This window comes from Oenanthe melanoleuca, chromosome 2 (genome assembly GCF_029582105.1).
Source record: "Oenanthe melanoleuca isolate GR-GAL-2019-014 chromosome 2, OMel1.0, whole genome shotgun sequence".
In the NCBI taxonomy this organism is placed as follows: Eukaryota; Metazoa; Chordata; class Aves; order Passeriformes; family Muscicapidae; genus Oenanthe; species Oenanthe melanoleuca.
In genome coordinates, this window is record NC_079335.1 from 143,391,132 (window position 1) to 143,411,932 (window position 20,801).

At 39.5% G+C, this 20,801-nt stretch overlaps 1 protein-coding gene across 2 annotated transcripts in view; it reads right to left on the reverse strand.

Annotated features, from left to right (window-relative positions):
- SCN5A (sodium voltage-gated channel alpha subunit 5) overlaps positions 1-20,801 on the reverse strand; it is a 166,901-nt gene that overhangs the window by 143,598 nt on the left and 2,502 nt on the right. For both annotated transcript variants that reach the window (XM_056485320.1, XM_056485319.1), the window contains exons 3-5: positions 15,934-16,023; positions 12,295-12,423; positions 7,415-7,506 (exon numbers count right to left, since the gene is read on the reverse strand). In XM_056485320.1, the coding sequence (XP_056341295.1) occupies positions 7,415-7,506; positions 12,295-12,423; positions 15,934-16,023 (311 nt within the window). The remainder of the gene's footprint in view (positions 1-7,414; positions 7,507-12,294; positions 12,424-15,933; positions 16,024-20,801) is intronic.

Sequence of the window (20,801 nt, forward strand, 5' to 3'; positions counted from 1 at the left end):
TGGGGCTCCAACACTACCTGGGCAAAGTTAATCATTTTATAGAATGCTGCCAAAGTAGATAAAAAATCCTGTTGCATAACACCGAAGGCTTGGGTCACAAATTAGCTCCTCTTTTATTATTTCACCCTGTAACACTAGCTTCAGTTTATTCTTGCACAAATATTCAGATATAAATAATTATACAGTTTTCTCAAGTGATAGTCCTTGCTTTTTGAAGTCTTCCTGGAGATCAGCACTCTTTGAGCTGATTGAATATTACAGGATTATATCAGAAAACCCCATTCCTTTTTTAAAAAAGACTCTTTTCTTCTAAACTGGTATGCTGTAGCTGGACATGAATATCAGCTGCACATTGATGGCAATTTTGTCATTTCTTTCCTATTTATATTTAATTAATACTGGAGAGTAGTAATAAGTGTTTCTGATAATCTGTATCACCAGTATGGCAGCAGTAAGAGAAATTGATTTAAATAGGAAAAAAAGAAAATGCAAAGAGAAAACAGGAGGAATTCTCCTGGGCAATATTCAGAAGCACGTTGATTTGCTCACTGAATATGATCGTACACATTAAATCTCAGTTCCTTGGAATTCCACCCCAAGAGCTTGGCAGCCACAAAGGCTGAGCTAGTAATTGGAAATAATATGAAAATGCACTTCAGGACTCACAGGAAAGCAAAATTAGCTTTTGGCTTTGCTTAAAAAATCTCTGTTAGAGTGAGGGGAAACCAGGGATTCTTAGATAAGGATGAGCTGCTGGAATGGCCAACAGGTGCAGCAGTCCCTGCATGCAGCAGCCTAAAATACTCCACTCCTACACAGGATACTGCTAATCTGTGAATGATACTAACATCTGTAAAATGGCCCATTTAACCCAAAGGCACTGATTCCTCAGGGGTGGGGAGCCTTCCCCACTAAATTCTTTGTTTGCCTCCCTAAAAATAGTTTGTGGCATGGTAAAGAGGGCAAGGTTAGACAGCTCCCTGCTTTGCTCAGAAATAGAGAGTAAATGATTGCAGGACAAACATTAGGCAAAACCTGGATTTTCATGCTACCTCTCCTCACCAAAAAGAGGTTTTACAAATGAGGTCAGTTCTACTCAGATACTTAGAAAAAGGCTGACTTTGAATTTTTGAAGCCATTAGTAGGCTTGGCTACCTGTTTTTATGCCTAAATAAAAGTGAAATATCTTCTGGTAATCCAGCCTTGAGTTTTTTTTACCTGATGGGAAGTAATTTTAGATGAAGCCCAGCTCTGAAAGGACTTCTGGAGTGTCACCCTCGCCCAGCATTATAAGACCTTTAAGATAGTCAGGTCTTACACAAGTAGTGAGGTGAGAAAAAAGATTTGCAAATGAAATAGAAATTTTAATTTTTAAAAATCTAATATTCTGAAAAATTTTCAGTGATTCTTATCATTGGCTGTCCTTGGAATGCAGAGATGTTGCTTCACTGAAGTTGGTTAAACTTGGGAAATCCAAATGCAAACTGAGTCTTAAGAAAAGGAAAAAAATACCACAAATTCTTTTATTGCTATATTCCCTGTGAAATCCCTGCAGAACATTTATTTGTTTGTAATACAAATGCAAACTTGGAGTCTGTATTTGTACCATCTAAGTGCACTAATTAATCTTACTCATATGGGCAAGGACAATAGGAGTCCTAATGTGAACAGGAATATTAGGGAAAAAACCTTACAAAATTCTAGTCAACAATAAAAATTACCTGTTTTCAAAATCAGGCCTCAGGATTGCCAATTTCAAGTCATTTCATGAAACATGTTTTTCCCAGATTACTTACTGGAGTTTTAAATAGAATAGCAATTCTATACTCTTAGTTTTACAAGATCATTCCTTGCAGGTATCAAATCATTTCTTTATGAGATGGTTTTCTGCTTGACTTCCTTTTTAATAGTTTTGTTTTGTTTTCATAGCTTACAAGCTTCCGAACAATTTGAGAAGATGATGCTTTAGTAATACAATTTCTGTAATTAAAGACCATTTAAAAATAACTTGTACTCTGCCTCCTGAACCTTTGTTAAAACTTTCCAGGAAAAACACTTGGAGAGTGTTATACTTACAGCTGAACTGTTTTTTCTCACTCTTTAAAACCAAATTTTTCTCAGTATATTAAGTAGCATCCATCAAGGTGGTTGACACAGCTAAGTGCCAAGGCTGAGGAAAATATTTAATTCATTGTGCATTTAAACAATCTGTGCCTCTAAAAAGGAAGGGCTGAGGGGAATTAAGGACACCCAGGACCTCTTGCAGGTGCTCTGCATCTCTCTGAATCAATCCCATGTTTTGTAAAAGCAATGCTAGATGTATTCAAATTTAGAGCACAGTTAAATCTTCTGGATAAATAATCCTTCTTTGAAATAGTGCCAATGAGAGCACTGCAATATAGCTTAATAGAAGATACTATTTATGGGGCATTAAAGGCATTTACTTAATTCTTGCAAGTCAAACATCAAACCAGGCAGCATGCAGGGAAAAACCTGAGGATCTGATCCAAAGCTGAGTAACAACTACACCCGTTAATGACAATGGGTCTATAGATTACTCCCTGTGGAGTAAATCAATAACAGGCTTTTTCTGAATCACTGACTTCTTTCCACACCTCTGGGCCAAATCCTGCTTGCATGACACAAAAAAAACCCACGAGATCCAAAATCAGTGGAATGAGGCTGTTTAGGCAGCCTGACATCTGCAGAGAGCAAGAAGAATTTGGCCCAAACATTCCTGTTAAGGCAGGTAGAAATTATCACATTCAGAGGTTAATCAAATAATCATTTTTCAGATGCAAATCAGAAACCATAGAAAATGCAAGCAACACCAAACAATGAGAAATGGCAAGATCCCAAAACACCATCCATTCCTTATGCGAGATGTGAGGAAGTATTAGCATAATTCAGTATGACATCCATACCAGATGTTGGCAATCACCTACAAAACATCAGACACGTTCATGCACAGTCTGGAAACAAGCAGGAAGAGGAAAAATAAAAAACACCAAAAAAAAAAAAAAAAAAAAAAAGAAAAAAGAAAAAAGAAAAGAATGTGACTTGCAGCACATTGTCCTCATAGAGCCCATTCCTTTCCCTGAGGATACACCTGTGTCCTGTAAATGTCTGCATGAGTCACATGCATGCAGGGAGAGAAGGGCTCAGCCCTGATGAGTGTATTTTGTCATTAGTTACTGAGACACGGGGCAGCAAGGAGTTTAACAGCAACGTGTTGGCAAACTGGAGCTGCTGTCAGCATTCCTGCAGGCTGGCTCTGCATGGAGAAGTGACTGACAGGCCAGTCTCCAAGGAAAACACAAATATGCCATATATTTCTCACCTCTGGGGTAGTTACCCCTTGAGTTAAGTGATTTACCCACCACAAGGGTGGTTTATCTCTCTGCAGCAGGACTTCAGTGGGACTGAACAGTGAGAGGGGGTCAGTCTCCTCCACACAGTCTTAATTCTTGTTCTCCGAGCTCTGTCCTGGCTATCACAGAGGCACTGGATAACATTCACAGCACTATTTATAGCCTTTAGTCTCACACTAACTTAAATGGGAGCTGGATCAGGCCCCAAAGTGCCTTGGCCCAATTTTCTATGAGGTCACCTTTCCCCGTATCCTGTGGTTTCGTGTGAGGTGTCCGTGTGTGCACGCCTGCTCCAGAAAGAGCAGGGAAACTTCTCTGGATTCAGCTGGATACTGGCACTTTACAAAATCCTTGGGATGATGATGATGATGATGATGCTTTTTGTGGTCTTTTGATGGAGAGGGTGTACCTCAATGTTTATATCATCTCAATTAGTACTTATCAAAAATCTCAGTGATTTCCATGAGGATAAAATACAATTCAAGACCCTCTGTTGTTGTTCCTGTTGAGCCCACTGGGATTTGGATGCTCTGGAAATGGGATGCTAATGGGAGACAAATGAATGGCTCCAGTGGGCTGTTCTGCTGCTGACCATGGTTCCTATCTGGCCAGAAAAACAAATGAATCCAGTTGCCATGGCAGCGTGCGAGACGCCAATTAGTAAATCAAATCACTGAGAGTTAAAGGTTTTGAAATGCTCCCATAGAGAAAATGTTACTTATTTCTAAGCACCTGAACCTGCACAAAGCTTGTTTTCCTCTTGATATCGTGGGCAGCTGGAAAACAGGAAGAAATGAGTGTGCTCAGTGCAGAAAAGGGGAAATGGAGGGGGTTCCATGAAGGTTTTCTGGGATATTTAGGGTTGTCACAGGAGGTAAGGCACTGCCCTGATGTCTTACACAGCTCCAGAGTAAAAAAGAGAGAGCTGATAGTCTCAGCTGCCAGAGAGAGGGAGGCTGGATTCAGAGACAGGACCTGCAGGTGCATGGCCATTTGGAAAAGGAGATATTGGCATTTATGGCACTCAAACCAAGCCCCAGCTCTCCAGTGAGAGGGAAGCTGGCTGGTAGGGGCCAACATTTGTGTTGTTGGGTCTGGATCTGAACCATCCACCTGGGATAAATCTGCTAATGACAAAAGCAATGAGCTGCTGGGACAGTTCCAGGACTTCTCAGGAAGAGCCTGGGACCTCCACCTTTGAAGGGCTGCTCAGAAAAGTCAGGCAATAAACCCCATGCCATGCTTGAGCTGTGCTAAATGCAGCCTCAGGCCAGGGGAATGGACTCTGAATTCAGGAGATCTTTTGCAGCCCTGTGAGCCCGTGTCCCCCTAAAGATCCTTGTGCCTGCTTGAGCACTTAGAGCCAGACATTAAAGGTAGGTGAGATTTTTAAAAGCACTAATTGTCAGCTTTACTGACTCCCTCTGGAGTCAATAGAAAAAATCATTGATTCCAAGTGAAGCAGAATGCCTTTGAAAAGCTGCCCCTAAGTGCTTTGCTGGACAGGAGCCTCACACCACCAGGACTTGGCTTTCTGTAAGCAATTTCACTGACCACGGTCAGCCCAAGCACGTTGGTGCAAATAGAAGAGCCTGATGGAAAAGTGATCAATTTTATTGAGGGAAAGCTCAGATATTTCTAAAGGAGAATACAACTTGGTGTTTTTCACCTGAGACGTGAGAGAGGAAGCAAAAATAACAACCACCTTCTCCTCTCTATGGCAATTAACCCCAAAAAATCTCATGAAAGATATTAATGCTCATCATCTTTTCATTTTTAAGCCTACTGGGGGAAAATATTTCACCTCAGCATAAGCCTATGTTATCATTAAAAACTCAGACTGATCTCCAGAGAAACCACAGCATCATGTCCAATATATCTTTTAAAATACATATGCCTAAATGTAAGATGAACTCAATCCTCTGGAATTATCTGTTAATATTAAAAAAACTTTGTCTTGCCAGTGTTTCACTGGCAGCTGTGGCAATTTGTAGCTCTCCACATTTGTAGTTTAATACTCAGGGCACAGGTAATCTTGATGATAAAATCAAAGGCTGGATATTCTATTAGCATATCTACATGCAGTTATGTCACCAAATAATTTAGGGACTTGTACATAAAAATGTAGTTATAAAAAAAAACTAATCAAATACTCAGCCAGAATGAAAAAAGAGAATGTGAGTTATTATGCATTACTTTAATAAATAACGCTCTTTTTTCTTTTTCTATTAACCAACAAATGGAACAACTCAGTGTTTAATATCACTGAAGGGTTTTGGTCTATTTGAATCTGGATTACTTGAATCTCAGTACTCAATTTTTTCCCCACCAAGTCCTATCTTATCATTTGATGTAAAACAAGCTTCAGCTCTTCCTCTGATATAGGACAGCAGAAAATTGTTATATATATAACACAGAAAAATTGACAGGCTCTGTTCTGAAGAGGCTCCAGCCTGAGACAAGATGTGAGGTGAAAGGTGTCCCCTGAAGATGGATGTCCCTCCAGGTTAAGTCTCCAAATTGCTATCAAAGGAATCTGGGAAACAAACTCTGCCTTTCTCTCTGAGTAGCCACTACCATCCCACAGGATCTGTAAAGCTGTGCTCAGCTCTCTTTGCCAAAGAAAATAAAAATTCCTTCTTAATGAAAATCCTGTTAGAGAAAATTTTAAAATTCCCACAAATCTCTGCCAATAGGCTATTCTTTAAAACTTAAAGACAAAAATTAAGACAGGTACTGGTTTCAAAGACCTAATGCATCTTGGAGTACTCTTTAAAACCTGTATTTGGACACACACTTCCAATGAAAAGCACCTTGCTTTCCCAGTAATTTCCCTGATTTTCATTGCTGTATATTGGAATGAGGGACCAAACTCTAGACCTATATATATACATATTTTAACACCTCCATACCTGAATTCCCATTTCTAGCTTATTCTCCATGTGGTGATGAGTTTTAATACATACCCCTATAAATTTACTTCACAGAATTTGTTTAGACTGGTATTATGGTGTATAATAGAGTGAGTAGAAAAGCCTTCCTAACCTTAAAGGTCTGTGAGTGAGAATCTGAGCAGTTCTTTCAATGTTTTGAGAGAAAAATTGTATTTTTAACACATAATTGCAATTGCCAACATCTGTTCAGGATTATCACAGATAGGATCTACCATGCATGGGTGTTGCTACCTTCTCTACCTTATCATGCAGGTTGGAGATGTTAAACACTGAGGCTGAATGAGACCTGTCCATAGATAATGCTCAGCAAGAAAGTTTTGTTCTATGGTTAGTCCTCACTGGACTAATCTCAGCATAAATTAATTTTTAAATTTTTTTAATAGTGAGAGATTATATAAAGAGCTTCTTTCACTACCAGATGTGTAGTAAAGCTAATTTTTCTCTTTTTTTTTCTTTTTTTTTTTTTTTGGAGGAGGTAAAGAGGGGAGAAGTCATATCTTTGAAAATGTGAGAAAACGTGAGTCGATGAAATGCTGAACCTACCAAAATAAATAATGAAATGTTTTCAATCTCTTCAAGGCACAAAATTTCAGCAGTGTTTCTATCACATGCAAATGGATAAACACCATGACAAATTAGGCTATCTGTGCCTGCAGTCTTGAAACCTCAGCTCACAGCACAGATTTAGATTCCTCTATCGATGTGCTCTCAAACATGAATATGCATTTTGAGGTCATTAACCTTCCATTTCTAAAAATCAATATCCAAAGGTTTTAAAATATTTTCATTGCCATCTTCATACAGCTCACAAATGAGCACTTCATGGATGTGATTCACGAGCCACAGTTCTTACTGCAGCACTTGTGAGCTCTGCAATTTTGGAGGCGCTCTCATTCCTTCTGTCCACAAAAACAATATCGGAAAAAAATATTTTTTTTAAAAAAAGTATTCTATTGACAGGTCACATTCCCTACATTCCTCCATTTCCTGATCAGTATCTATGGTTTAGTCTTTTGTAATTACAGTGTTGACTACTGGAAATGGCATGTAGGCTTGAACTGCAGCCCGAGTGTTTAACCTGATTTTCACCTGAAATGACTGAGATTGTTTTCAGCGCCCGCAGTACTCTGAACGTTCGCAAGGCTGAGACATTGCCCAGGTCCACAAATTCAGTTATGTATCTGTAACAAGGGAAAGTCACACACAGACAATGACAAAACACCAGCCAAAAAAACAACAGTCAAAGGGACAAAGAGAGACAGAGAGAGAATCACTTGTAGCTGAGAGCCAAAACGTAAGGATCAGGGCGTCTTACCTGGGATTACTGAAATAGTTTTTAAAGCTCTCAATACCCTGAAAGTCCGAAGAGGTGAAACACTGCCTACATTCACAAATTCTCCTACATACCTGTAGAATTAAGTCACAGTTATTTGGAATTATACAATAGAGTATGAGACTTGTCTGAATGAAGAAAGCATTCATACACAGTGGGAGTGAACGCAGCTGAATGAGAACTGCATCCACTTTTCTGGCTGTTCTTTGATGCCATTTGCCCCAGGTTTTTATTAGTGCACATCATTTCAAATGCTACTTGAACTATTAAACTTCTCTAATAGGCACCAATCCTTTAAAACTACTGGGTGAACTCTGTTATTGTGCTGTTCAGCCATAAATACTTTAAAGATTTTACCATCATCTAGTTTAACAAAAAAGAAATTTCTTTACATTATTGGAAATATTAAGAGTTATTTTGCTGCTTCAAATACTCAAGCAATTTTCACATAATAGCTTCTGAAAACTACATATAGGACAACATGGCAAAAATAGTGCAAACATTTTGACTGGGTTATTTAGTTTAAGATGCTGTAGTCTGTGGTAAAGCAAATTTTGGTTTCAAGAGATGCTTTAAATTGTATTTCGTTTTGTATTTCAATTTCATCCCCTTTGGCTGAGGGACAATGGAGTCTAAATGAATATAACTGCCATCCTACTAAAAACCTCTTTATGATTAAAATACCAATCCCAGCTGTTCCCTCTTTTGGTCATCCTGGAGACCCATCACATCTGAGCTAAATGTTCCCAGGAGGGAGCATTCCAGTCATGGAATAAATTTCATTTTATCAATGTTGCACAAAATTATTTCCTCCAAGTCAGTATGCAGCAAAACCATAGTCACCACTGTATCTTCAGAACAAAAGAGATCCTGGACACTTGAATTGTACTTCTAAAATTCTACCAAATTTCATTCAACTGCCCTACTTCTTTGCTTCTAAATGTTACAGAAAAAACTCACCTGGTTATTTTAAAAAGCCTGCTTAAATGGGCTTTGCCCAAAGGCCCCTGGGGAGGACAAAGCATCCTCTCCATATCTACTAATCCAGATTATAGCTTGGAAGAACAATATTGCTTCTCTTCATAATCTCACAGAGGAGTCTGGGCAACGATTTACCTGTTTCCTCCCCAGCTTTACCCTGTACTTCTCTACCAAACTCTTCTTCAGCATGAAAGGTGGAGGAAAAATAATTTGGGGAGAAGCACCAGGATGGGAATATGGTTTTGCTGACCAGAGATTTGTAAAAATACATTATAAATATGTGAACAAGCATATGAATTAGATAATACTGCTGCTTGTAATAGTAAATTAGAATTTATTTCGGTCATATTTTCAATCAAAATGCTGCTGATGAGTTCTTCTGTACCACAGAGTGAGAAGCAACTTGAATTCCTATCCTGAATTTTCCCATTAGCCAGGGAATTGCTTATTGTCTGTAAGATTTTGACAGGGCACTTTCCAACCCAGAGTTACAGCTGCCTCTCCCTCACCTGTCCTGGAAAGAGGGACTCACTAGTCTGAGACAGAGTGATATAATATATATAAAGATATAAAAACAAGGGCAGTTTCATAATCTCCCTTGAACCCATCCCTGACCCCAGAGAGGGTGACAAGCCATGGCTGTGCCCACTGGCACAGGACAGAAGTGCCCCAGAGACCTGCAGCACTTCTTATTCTCCAGTGTGCTTTTTAAAACAACTCTCTGTGGCCCAGTCTGTGCTTTCTGCCCAAAAGACAAGACAAGAAGCTATTTTGCAGCAGCTCTAAAGCAAATGATGGTCCTCAGACTGAAACACCCATCAGTGAAATAATCCTATTTTGTGTTAGCTCAAAACCCTCAGTCCATCTGAATCTCATGGCCCCTTATCAGGCTGCTCCATTTTGAATTCCCAGGCAGATACAGAAATCTTTGTTTGCAGATACAGAAATACCTCTGGCAGCACACAGGCTACGAGCAAAGACAACACCAGAGTTACCTGTGTGATCCATCTTACTTTAAATTACTTGCAAATTGGATTTGTATGAGGGCTAAATCGTATCAGAATAGATTCCATTATCCAAGTCTCTGTACTATCTGCTGCTTGCATTCCTGGGAAGGAGGTTTCATTGTACATAAGATCATATTGCAGCCACTTTTAACTCTCTCACTGCTGCCTGTGGGCTCAAGGAAACACTTTTCCATATCTTTTTGTATTCCAAAGATCCATTTATTTTTCCATTATTAAAGGCTTTGTATAATATGCCTTAAAGTAAGAAACAATAGGAATAGATTCTGGCTCTGAAGAGATAGTTTGGTATTAAGAAAATAGTTTGATGTTAAGAAGCCTGATGGTTCATAGTCACAGTTTTAGGGGTTGTTCTAACTCAGATGTGAAATATCATTTGGAAAGAAAATCAAAAGGCAGCTAGGAAAGAAAGCACAGACTCCCAAGCCTCTCATTAGAAAAGCTTTAAGGATTTTTCATGATCCAAGGGCTGGAGTCACTCAAATCTAGAACTAGAAAAGAAAAAAGAGGGGTAAACCTACAACCTGTGGGCACCAAATCCTGGTTCCTACAAACAGGGAGTGAGTGATTCCCCTGTGAGTGATTCCACCTCAAGGTCTGTGAAACCTCCTCCTCTTTCCTGCTCCCTAAATCCAGGGATCCAGAGACAATTTAAGGGGTATTCAGATTCAGTCCCCCACTGACTGCTCAGACCTGAATTTCAGTCTGAGATGCCCCCAGAGCCAGGGGAAGATGCCTCAACCTCTGCCCAAGTTGACAAGATGAGGTGGAGCAGATTCATGGTCAAAGCTGGAAGCTGTGGCTCCTTTTGTCCTTTTCTCCTTTCTACCTTACTATCAGAGACCTCCTTCCTTCTAGAAAAGTGAGAACCCACGCACAGAAATTCTCCACTTTGTGCTGAATTCTGAGACCTACAAATAAACCCACAAACAGATGGATGATTATACCCTGCTTTTACCACCTGCCTGATGGGCAGGGGACAGGAGAGCAGGTTGGTGACTCTGTGTCATTGTCCTGCCACTAAATGTTGCAGGAGAATTGCACTTAGCAATGCTTGAGGAAAAGTTTAGCTGCAAAAAATACCTAACGTGTGCTGACCTCCAAAAGATTCTCCCCATCTGCACTGATTTGTTTTTTTAAAGGCTTATCACAGTGGCCAGATGTCAGGTCAGCCAAATCCATAGGAATGCAGTAACAGATACCAGGACCTGGCCTAGGGCTGGCTTAGATCCAAAGCCTACTGAAATAAATGGGAGTGCTCCTGAGGAAGTTCACTCAGGTTTTACACATCTTCATGCTGTTCTGCTAAATGCTGCTAAGAAACACAGAGTTATAAAATATCCTGAGCTATGGGAAGGGACCCACAAGGATCAAGAGTCCAATTCCCTGCTCCTCACAGGACTACCTGAAACAAAACCATAGGACCAAGAGCATCATCCAGAATCTCCTTGAATACTGGTCTGGGTCCCTGTACCCTAACAGAGCTGTGCTTTCAACTTCAGTGTTCCTCACTGGTGTTCTAGCTAACTTTTGGTTGAATATTCTTTCCTGATTTTGGTTCCATGAAAACTTCACAGCCCCAGGAGCTCAGCCTAGATGTTGGTGCTAACACAGTTGAATCTCACTTAATTCTGTAAATTATGGGGTTTAAAGATGGCAGCAAGAACTGACCTAAACCCAGAATTGATTACAGGTATTATTAAGCAGAAAAAAAAAAGAAAACCAAACTGGGAGATCAGATTAGATCAGAACAGATCCTTCTATGTTTAGGAAGTGGAGCCTTCCAGGCATCTCCACCAGCTTTCACTTCAAGATGGAACTCGTTTTTTGCCCAATTTTTTTTGTGACTATGAAGAAATCTGGATTCTGTCTTAGCTGGAGGTATTGACAGTGTCAGACCTCTGCCTTTGGCCAGAGCTTGGTCTGACCCTGAGTCCCCTGTGAGTGCTGGCTGACTGCTTCTCTACCCCTGTGTATTTTTAGCTGTCTGGATGTTGCAAATCCATCACCTTCTTCAAAGCACCAGAACCCCACATGTCCTCAATGAACTCTAACAATCTGGGCAGAAGCATACAGCTGAAGGGGAATATCATGGTGGGGGCCAAATTTCTATTTCCAAGATATATAACAAGTTTCAGAGGACTATAAATTAATTCTTTATAGTAAAATAGTAATTACTTTCCAGGTGAAAAGAGTTTGTGAAAAGAGGGACGTGAAAACAGCTCTGATGATGTGATGGATAGATAGAATATAAATAGGGATTTAAATACGTGAGTATTTAGTCACACTTAGAACACTTTCTATTCAGGGGTCTGAAGCTTCCCAAAACTACATTAGATAGGCAGATATTATTACAGATATTTTACAAACAGCTTTCTCTGTGGAGCACAGAAAGAGTAAATAATTTCTCCAAAATCGTGTAGTGAATTCAGAGAACAGAATTGAGAATTCTTCTGACTTCTTCCTCTGAAACCACTCAGGATAAAAATACCTTCTTCCTAATACACATCAGCCTTTTCTCATTTTCAGTAAATTTTGAGTGAAGGAAAAAAGAAATAACATCCAGACAATCTTTTAGAAAGTTCTATTGCATATAACTCTCTTGAAAAACATAAAGGAGTGCTACTTACGCCATAACAATAACACTGAAATCCAGCCAGTTCCAGGGATCCCGAAGGAAGGTGAATTCTGTCATGCAAAATCCTCTTGCCAATATTTTTATCAATGACTCAAAAGTGTAAATTCCAGTGAAAGTGTACCTGGGGAGCAGAGTGGCCAAAGATGCAAGAGAATTAGCAAGCAGCAGACAGCTGAAACTGCAGGGGCACAACGCTGGGGTTGCTTGTGTGAGTCACAGCTGCAGCACAAGGAACAGTAAGGAACAGCAAAATGCCCAGGACAGTCTCACAATGAAGATAATTTTCAGCATGGGGTGTCCCTTGATGAATCCCCCCTAATTAAGTCAAGCATGGACACTACACTGCTAAGCTGTGCTGTGGGACTTCTGAACCTTTGCCATATCTCCAGAGGATTAGGGAATCATGGAATGGTTTGGGTGGGAAAGGAACTTAAAAATCATCTCCTTCCAACCCCCTTGCCATGAGCAGGAAACCTTCCACTAGACCAGACTGACCAGAGACCCATCCAACCTGCTCTTGAGCACTCCCAGGGATGGCAAGTCCACAACCTCTCTGGGCAACATTATGCCACACTCCTTGTTTCTCCACTTGGAAGGAGGGTGGTTGTTCCATTCATACCTCTCATCTCTTCCTCCCCAAGACATTTTGGAGATTAAAAAAATGCCATCACTTGGTTTTATCAGCTAAAAAGTGTATTTGTCCTGCAACTTCCCCTGTGTCTCACTATCCGTGGCAAATCACACCAGCCTTGAGAATTCAACAACAAAATGCCCTGACTGAAAAAGAACTGGAAAACTCCCACCTGAGTGGGAGTCCTGTACTACAGTAAATACTGCTGTATGTAGTAATTTTGACCTGCCTGACAGTGAAGGAGACACAAGGCTGTTTTTTTTCCCCTGGTAAATTAAGTTATTACCGACAGCTCTTGACAGTGATGATCTGGGCTAGAACATAGATCTTACCTTTCTTAATAAAGATGACACTTGTAATAAAATTTAGCAAAATCTCTGTGGAGGACAGTAATGCCTCTGATTTATAGCTCTCAGATCTGTGCTCACCCAGGGCTCTACCTGCCACCAGAGACAGTTCAGGGCATAAAGCAGCTTTTTGTTAATGTTGCTGCCTCAGACATCAAGCCCAATGAACTGGGTATTCTAGGACTTAACAAAGGAAATAAATGTTTAGTGTCTACCATGGACATTCCCTACCACTTTTCTCCAAATGAAGATACAGATGTGACCAAAGCTTATTAAAAAAACCTCAAACACCTCAAACCCACTAAAACAAAAATCTCATAAGTTGATATGAAGGGCTATCATTGGAAACACTGGCTTGAGTTTTCTGTTCAGTGCCCAAACATCAATTGGTGCCATCATACATAAATGAAATTGTAAGAGTTAAGATTCCTGTTTGATAGGAAAAAAGTGTGAGTGATTGAAAGTGGCAATATAAGGAAGAACATTATGCATTAAATATATTTAGCTGTATTCCACTGAACTGCAACTGGGCACACACACAGAAAGTGGCAAATCTCACACCCTCCTGCCATCGTGTCACACAGTGCTACTCACACATGTTATAAAATCTCAGTGCTTCAGCCTAAAAAGGGGATTAGCAGGACAGTTTGGGTGCAGCAGTGAGCATTAAATGTGTCTCACTGCTCCTCTTTGGCCATACACCTGAGCATTATCTTGTATCCAACTTTTTCACAGCTCCTACTTAGCTGTGCTCTGGTATTTCAAATATAGGTCACTCATGTGACAGTCTCTTTAAGCATGTGTATTTAGCAATACACACAGAAAACACATGCAAAGAACTAAAAAAAAAAATACTTAACAGTACAAAAGCTCATTAAAATGATAAAGCACTTGTATTTATTCAGCATGTCAGATGGGTTTAATTGATTGTATAATCATCATCTAATTCTAAATGGATCGGGCAAAGTCCTCCAGCTACTGAATGGTTTCTTTAACAACAAAAGTCAGGGTTCTTAAAAAAAAATTCAGTGGGGGAAAGTTGAATTGATTCCTTTTTTTACAAAATGGTGAGGAAAATGCTTTAAAGGAAGTTCTAGGACAAATATTTGCACAAGGTTATTCTTCCATCCCCTGTGAGTCTCTGAAACGGCAGAACAAAATGGATTAAATGTATCTTCTCCAAATCCAATATTAATCAATTTGAATTACAGTTCATTGGGTTATTTTGCTCCTCCAAAGTACTTGACTTTGATTTCATTCTATGCACTTGAGATGGAAAAGCTGAGAGATGTGAGGGGACATGGGGGAAGAGGAAACATGGAAGGATTTACTCCACACTGCTGAGTCCATCTGCATTTCTGTTCTAGGTTTCCTGCCTGCTCTGCTTGTTGCAGTGATTAAAGAATCCTCATTCTCCTGCTTGAAGAAGACACAATATTAGAATTTTTGGTGTTTCCCTCTACAATGTTTGAATTCCCAGTTGTACACCAAATTTTGATGAGATCATCACACGGATGGACATCCATGATTCAGCAGAAAACATCATGGCAATGGTTATGAAAATTTTTAATAGGAAAAGGACAACACTGGGGAAAGGACAGCCACAGACACACTTGAAGGTATCACACTATACAGAAATACATGAAACATCCAGGGATTAGGATGTTATTGTGATGGGATGAAATATTTGGTTCAGTGCTGCCTATAATTAGTAATTTATGGCCTAGAAGAGGTGTCCTGCATGATTTTATGGGACCTAAATAAGGGCATTTTACTGTCTTTTCCTACAGCCCTGAGTAGACCAACCACCAGGCTGTGAAGCAGCAGATGGCTGTGTTTATCATATGTCAATCAAAAATAAAAAGTGTGTTCTGATTGGTTCAATGAGCCAAAATAATTGTTTAATGCACTGTAGGTTGATTAGCTTGTGCATCTGGTATCTGTTTCTAAAAGGAATATTCTTAAGCAACTTAAAGAAATGAAATGGGTTTTCATTTCACTGAAGCCCTTTAACCTCTTTTAAAATTAATTTAAAGACCCACAACAAGAAAAAAGAGCCCCCTTCAAGCAGTGTCTTTGCTATTTTTCCTGAAGGCTTGTCAAGCTAAAAAGACAAGAACTCTCATAGAGGTGTTCCCAGATAGTTTGATGCTCATGAAGTATTCCTGCCAATGATTAAGGGAATACTTCTCAGACTGTGCTCAGTGCAAAAGAAACTTTTGCTCCCCTTAAGTTTCTGATTGAGGATAGAAGTAAATTAGTTCAGGAACTATTCTCTGAAATAATTCAACTATTCTGATGTGTCCAACCATCAAATCCCTTGCATGGGAACTGTGGAAGGGTGGCCAGTTTCAAACAGGGCTGTCCTCAACAGGTGATTTCATCCAGACACAGCACAAAAGGTGCCTTTGGCAATTAGAATGAGACTCATGGACTACAAATTTTTAGTTTGCTTACTAAGGGAGTTTTCACAGGATGAAACAACTACCTGGAAAAAACATGAGGGCAGATACCACAGTCAGTACTACTGATAAATTAGTAGATTAGGAGATAAATTAGACAACAGCAAACAAGATGGAAATTAGAACAAAACGAAAGGAAGAGGATGGATGAGGTGAGGATGGGGTAGCTGTAAACCAGCAAGGATACTTACTCAACATATTTATTCCATGAAGGAGTCTCTGATTGTGCCATGAACACACAATTAGTTAAAATAGTGCACATAATAAACATACTGAACAATGTAAATAGGCAAATTAAGGAAAACAACACATTTGATATAAGTCTTCATAGATTTTTGTCATTTCACACAAGATGTGACAGCTCAATCACAATCTGCAAGTTGCTTCAAGAACTATCAGGATCTGTTTGCAAGTGCATAAGGAGACAAATAATTTTATAAAAACAGAAAAATGAGGGAACCTTTCCCTGCTTTTTCCCTTTTCCTACATCTTTCATATATACTTTATACAGTAAACAAATGTACTGACTCTGCAGCCTTTTGAAAGTACAATACCCCAAATTTACAGCTGCGTTGGTCAGATGACAATGTGCATAGGTGCACAACTTTGTATGAAAAGAGGGATTAGTCTCATTTAAGTATCCACAGAAAAACCTGTGTCTGCAAATTCCCATTTCATTTTTTATCCTGAAACATTTCTCAGGCAGCAGGGGAAAGTTACAAATCTGGCCTTTCTAATCTCTTTAATGGGCTTGAGGTCTCGCTTTCAGTACAAAGTTTCACCAAAAGCAAGTATGAGTTTCAGAGCACTGATTTTTAGGTTTGGTCTGCAGACCTGCTGAGCAAATAGGCAGCCTTGGTCTGCAGAGCTCTGCCTCAGCTGAGGGACCAGATTCCCTGTTTGGAGGATAAAACAAACCTCCCAATGCATAGTTCACACACTCTGCTGCTAAGCTGAAACCATAAACATAAAAAGCACCCTAAATCAAATCCCTGAAATTGAAAGCATAATTCACTGCAGGGCTCTCCTAAAAGAGAGCTTTGCTGCTTTCTGTAAAAAAAATTACAAAATATGATGGGATTCTCCTGCATCAATAACTGGTCTCATGCAACCAGGAAAATCTAACTAAAGAGTTTAAGTGTATGCAGAAGATAAGGCAATAGAAAACAGCCTGCAAAACAGTCAACAGGCAAGTTTATAATATAAGTAAACAACCAAAATATAAATTTCTTTTGCCTATTTTTGAGAAAAAAAAATTGTTTGCTTTGGGGTTTCTTAACCCCTGTAGTTGATTCTGTTTGAGTTATTTTTTGTTTCAGAACAGTGATTGAAGAATTTGAAGAACCTACGTCATGAAATGTTTGCATGAAATTTATCCTTTTACAGAGCCAAAATCTCTGCTGAATATAGAGTGGAACATTTTCCAGTGGGCCACATAAGCAACTACAAGGTTAAATTGGTAGTAACCAACCTGCAGATTCCCCAGGGCCACCACAGAAAGCAGTAATTGAACTCACAGGGACTGCTCATCTCACAAACATCTTCCTACTAAAGGAAGGATGTCTGATACCCACTCACATTTGCTCACATCAGCTTCAGATATATTTCTGTAAGTTTTGTCACTCTTGTTAACATAATTATTAAGCTCCAGCTAGACTAGAAAACACTGGATTTCTTTTTCAACTACAGTGAAATGCTGTGCATGAAGCACAGGAAACCAGAGTCGTGTCTTCAGACCATGTTAAACAAATAGTATATTTCAATTCCAAGTAAATAAATTCCTATATTGGAATTTAGGGTCACTGGTTTGATTTCTACATGCCTTGTGATATAAACTTTCCATTGTGATCTAAACTGAAACTAACAGCCTTTCCAGATGCTCACTTACAGGCAGGTGTCATCACCTCCTTACTCAAGCACCAGAGAGAACAAACCAGGGAACAAAGGTTGAAAACATAAGGGTCAGCTCTGGGACAGCAAACACACTACAAATTCAATCTGGGTTTCATGGCCAAGCTGAAAACTACAAAGAACATGAAAGAATGAAACATTTCAGCTGGTTACCCACCAAAGTTAGGGGTCTGTGTCATTAAATAAGAAAGAGAAAACAGAAATCCCTACAGAATGAAAATTAGCATTCCTACCTGCAATCAAATGCAATTGTTTGCTTTAGAAAAAGTCTGTGATGATGATCTACTCAGAAAGGACAAAGCAAAGAAGATAAAACTGAGATAAGTTATATTAGCAGCATGGCCCATTCTCTCTCTTAGAACTGCTATTAAATTAAATTTTCCAAAGCCTACAAACTAAATATACTAAGCTACTCATCAGGATCCTTTCTGCAATAAATTAAACCTATTATTTCCAATTTGAGGTTACAGAATAGCCTTTGCACAAACCGATTCCAAAAGTTATCAATTTTATCTCCTAGCACAAAGATAACGAGTCAAACGCAGCATACTTATATTCTAGACTTCATTATGATGGATAATTGTTAATTAGCAGACTGAATACTAGAGGCTCTTTAGGTGATCATTGCCAAATTACATATAATATGTGCAAGCAAAGGTTCCTCACAATGAATAGAATGTATAATTGGTGCTTCACAAGGTCTCATTTTGCCTTATGGAAAGTGTGCAAAATAAGATGGGAGGAAAGCTGCAAGCAGAAAATACGCACAAAAATTGGAAATTCTGTAAGAAGATTATTTTTCTTTTTCTGATGCACTAGAATCCATAATTCTAGCACCAAGGCAGGTAATTTTTGTCAAACCTCCAGCCTGGATCAGTGGTGAAATGAGAAAAACTAGCTATAAAACCTAGAAAAACCAGAAATTACAATTGCTACAGATTTTATACAGGCTAGCAAACTGCTTGGAGAAACTAAGGGCACCACAGAATAGTCTTTGGCTTGCAAGCAAGAAGAACTAAGAGGAGTCTTTTAAACATAAGGCATCAAGGAAATGTCACCAGTGATTTAATCTAAGTAATAGTTAATAAAGATGTTAATAACAGTTAATAATGATGCAGAAGGCAAAAAGTGTTCATCCCATTGGGGATACAATCCTGCACTCCCCATGTCCTCTGGGACAGGAATGGAGCTTCTGGCAGCCATGTGGGCTCTGGACCCTTCATGAGGCCTCTCAAACCCTGAATAAGAGGAGAAGTACCTAGGAGGGGTTTAAAGATGTATTATGAGTTGCAATAAACATTACTAGGAGGCTGTGAAAGTTTTCCCCTTGGAAGGGTGTATTTTTTGGAAGACTAGAATTCTCAGGCTTGGCTGGACGAGCAGTGAACACAGCATCAATCCTGCCAGGTACCTCAGAGGAAGAACCCCACACACAGCTGCTAAACCAAGAAATGTGACCCCCACAGCTTCTTTATAGGACAGTTTTACTCTGTCCCCTCTATTCTGTTCCACTGTTGGCCTTCATGGTGCACTCAATGGCTGGAAAGTGAAATATGGCATCCACTAAAGAAGCTGCTTCAGATATTTACGTGACAGGGCACCATTTGCTAATGCTCCTTTTAGGCTCTTGCCCTGGGGAAAATAAAGATTGCTTGATTACAGTCACGCAAGACGAGAGCTGTGGTTCCCAGCTCCATGGCTGTGATATTATCTGCTTCAGTACCCGTGGGTTTGGGCTCTTTTCTGCCTGGGATATCGACTGCCTGCTCAGCCACTTGGCCTTTGTATTTCAGGTTGATACAAAAGGTCTTTATTGACAGAAAACAAATCAGTGCCTAATGCAGGATCTTCTCTGTCTCACTGGGGCTGGAGTTGTTGTCCCCTGCCAAAGATTGAGCTGTTGGATCTCTCAGCATTATCAACACAAGGTGATAATTTCTGTCTTCCTGGAGCTAAACTTATGTTTGCATTAAGACCTGCCACTCCCAAAATTTTACACTCCTCATCTGACCATATTTCTTTGCTGACAGCTATTTTAAATGCTATCCTCTGGGTCATTATCCTTGGAAGTAATCTGATAAGGATTTCTTGCTAATTTATCTTCTCTTCTGCTGCTACCAAGGGCATGTAGCTCCTGTGCTACACATTCCTGTGATGTCTTGGCTTCCCCAGCCAAATAGAAAAAAGTGAGGAGAAGACAGAAGAAGCCTCCAAAGCTGGAGGCAATATTCTCAATTTCTTTCTAAGAAGCTCAGTTTTCAGACTCTTCCCTTATCCCTACCTGGGCAAATGCCTTGACCTTGACTAACTTCAGCAAGGCTGTGCTGAGGTAACTGTGCCTAAAAAACTAGTTTGGGCTCTAGGTATGCAGCAGCATGTGCTTCATTGTGTGCACACATAATCTGATCCACCAGCTAATCTTTCTGCAGAATTCTATAGTGTATTCTTAGTATCCATAATAACATCTTGGCTGATAACACATATTCATTTTTGCATAGAATTATTCCAATCAGAAGCTTCACCTGCTTTTCCTTTTGAAAGAATTTCTATAATATCACCTTTTTCTTTCTCCTCACAGTATGGAGTGGGAATCTGATTTATTTCACTATTTGTTTCCCTTGAAATTTGATAATTACTCAATGTTTCTAAGATGCTACCTACTAAGTATTTATTAATTGTCTGTGGTGGACATGAGCATTGCAGATGAGGGGTTTCCATCACTAAAACATCAGGAATGATCAGAGCAGCATGTGAAGTCTTTGAATTATCACTGCCTGGTCTCCCATGTGCACCCTAGAGAAAGCAGCCAAGTCATGAAAAAAGGTGTTTTTAGTAATGTTCACACAAAGCTGAACATTTGGGTCAGTTTGGCCTTCCAGAGAGACATGACTGTCAAACATAATGTTTCTGGGGTTATGTGAAAAAAACAAGCCAAAACCAACCACTGCAGTGTGTCTTGCATGACTTCAGAACCAGAGCTACAGGAAATCAGGCATTGCCCTTCTGTTGGAAGGTACAGCAGGGCAGCCTGTGCCTTTTTTCTTGGTTGTATAACATATCCAAATAAACAAACTAGAAATGAATCAACAAAATAATTTTTTTAAATATTCTGTTTCAGGAAAAAAAAAAAAGTTTAGATCCCAAGCAG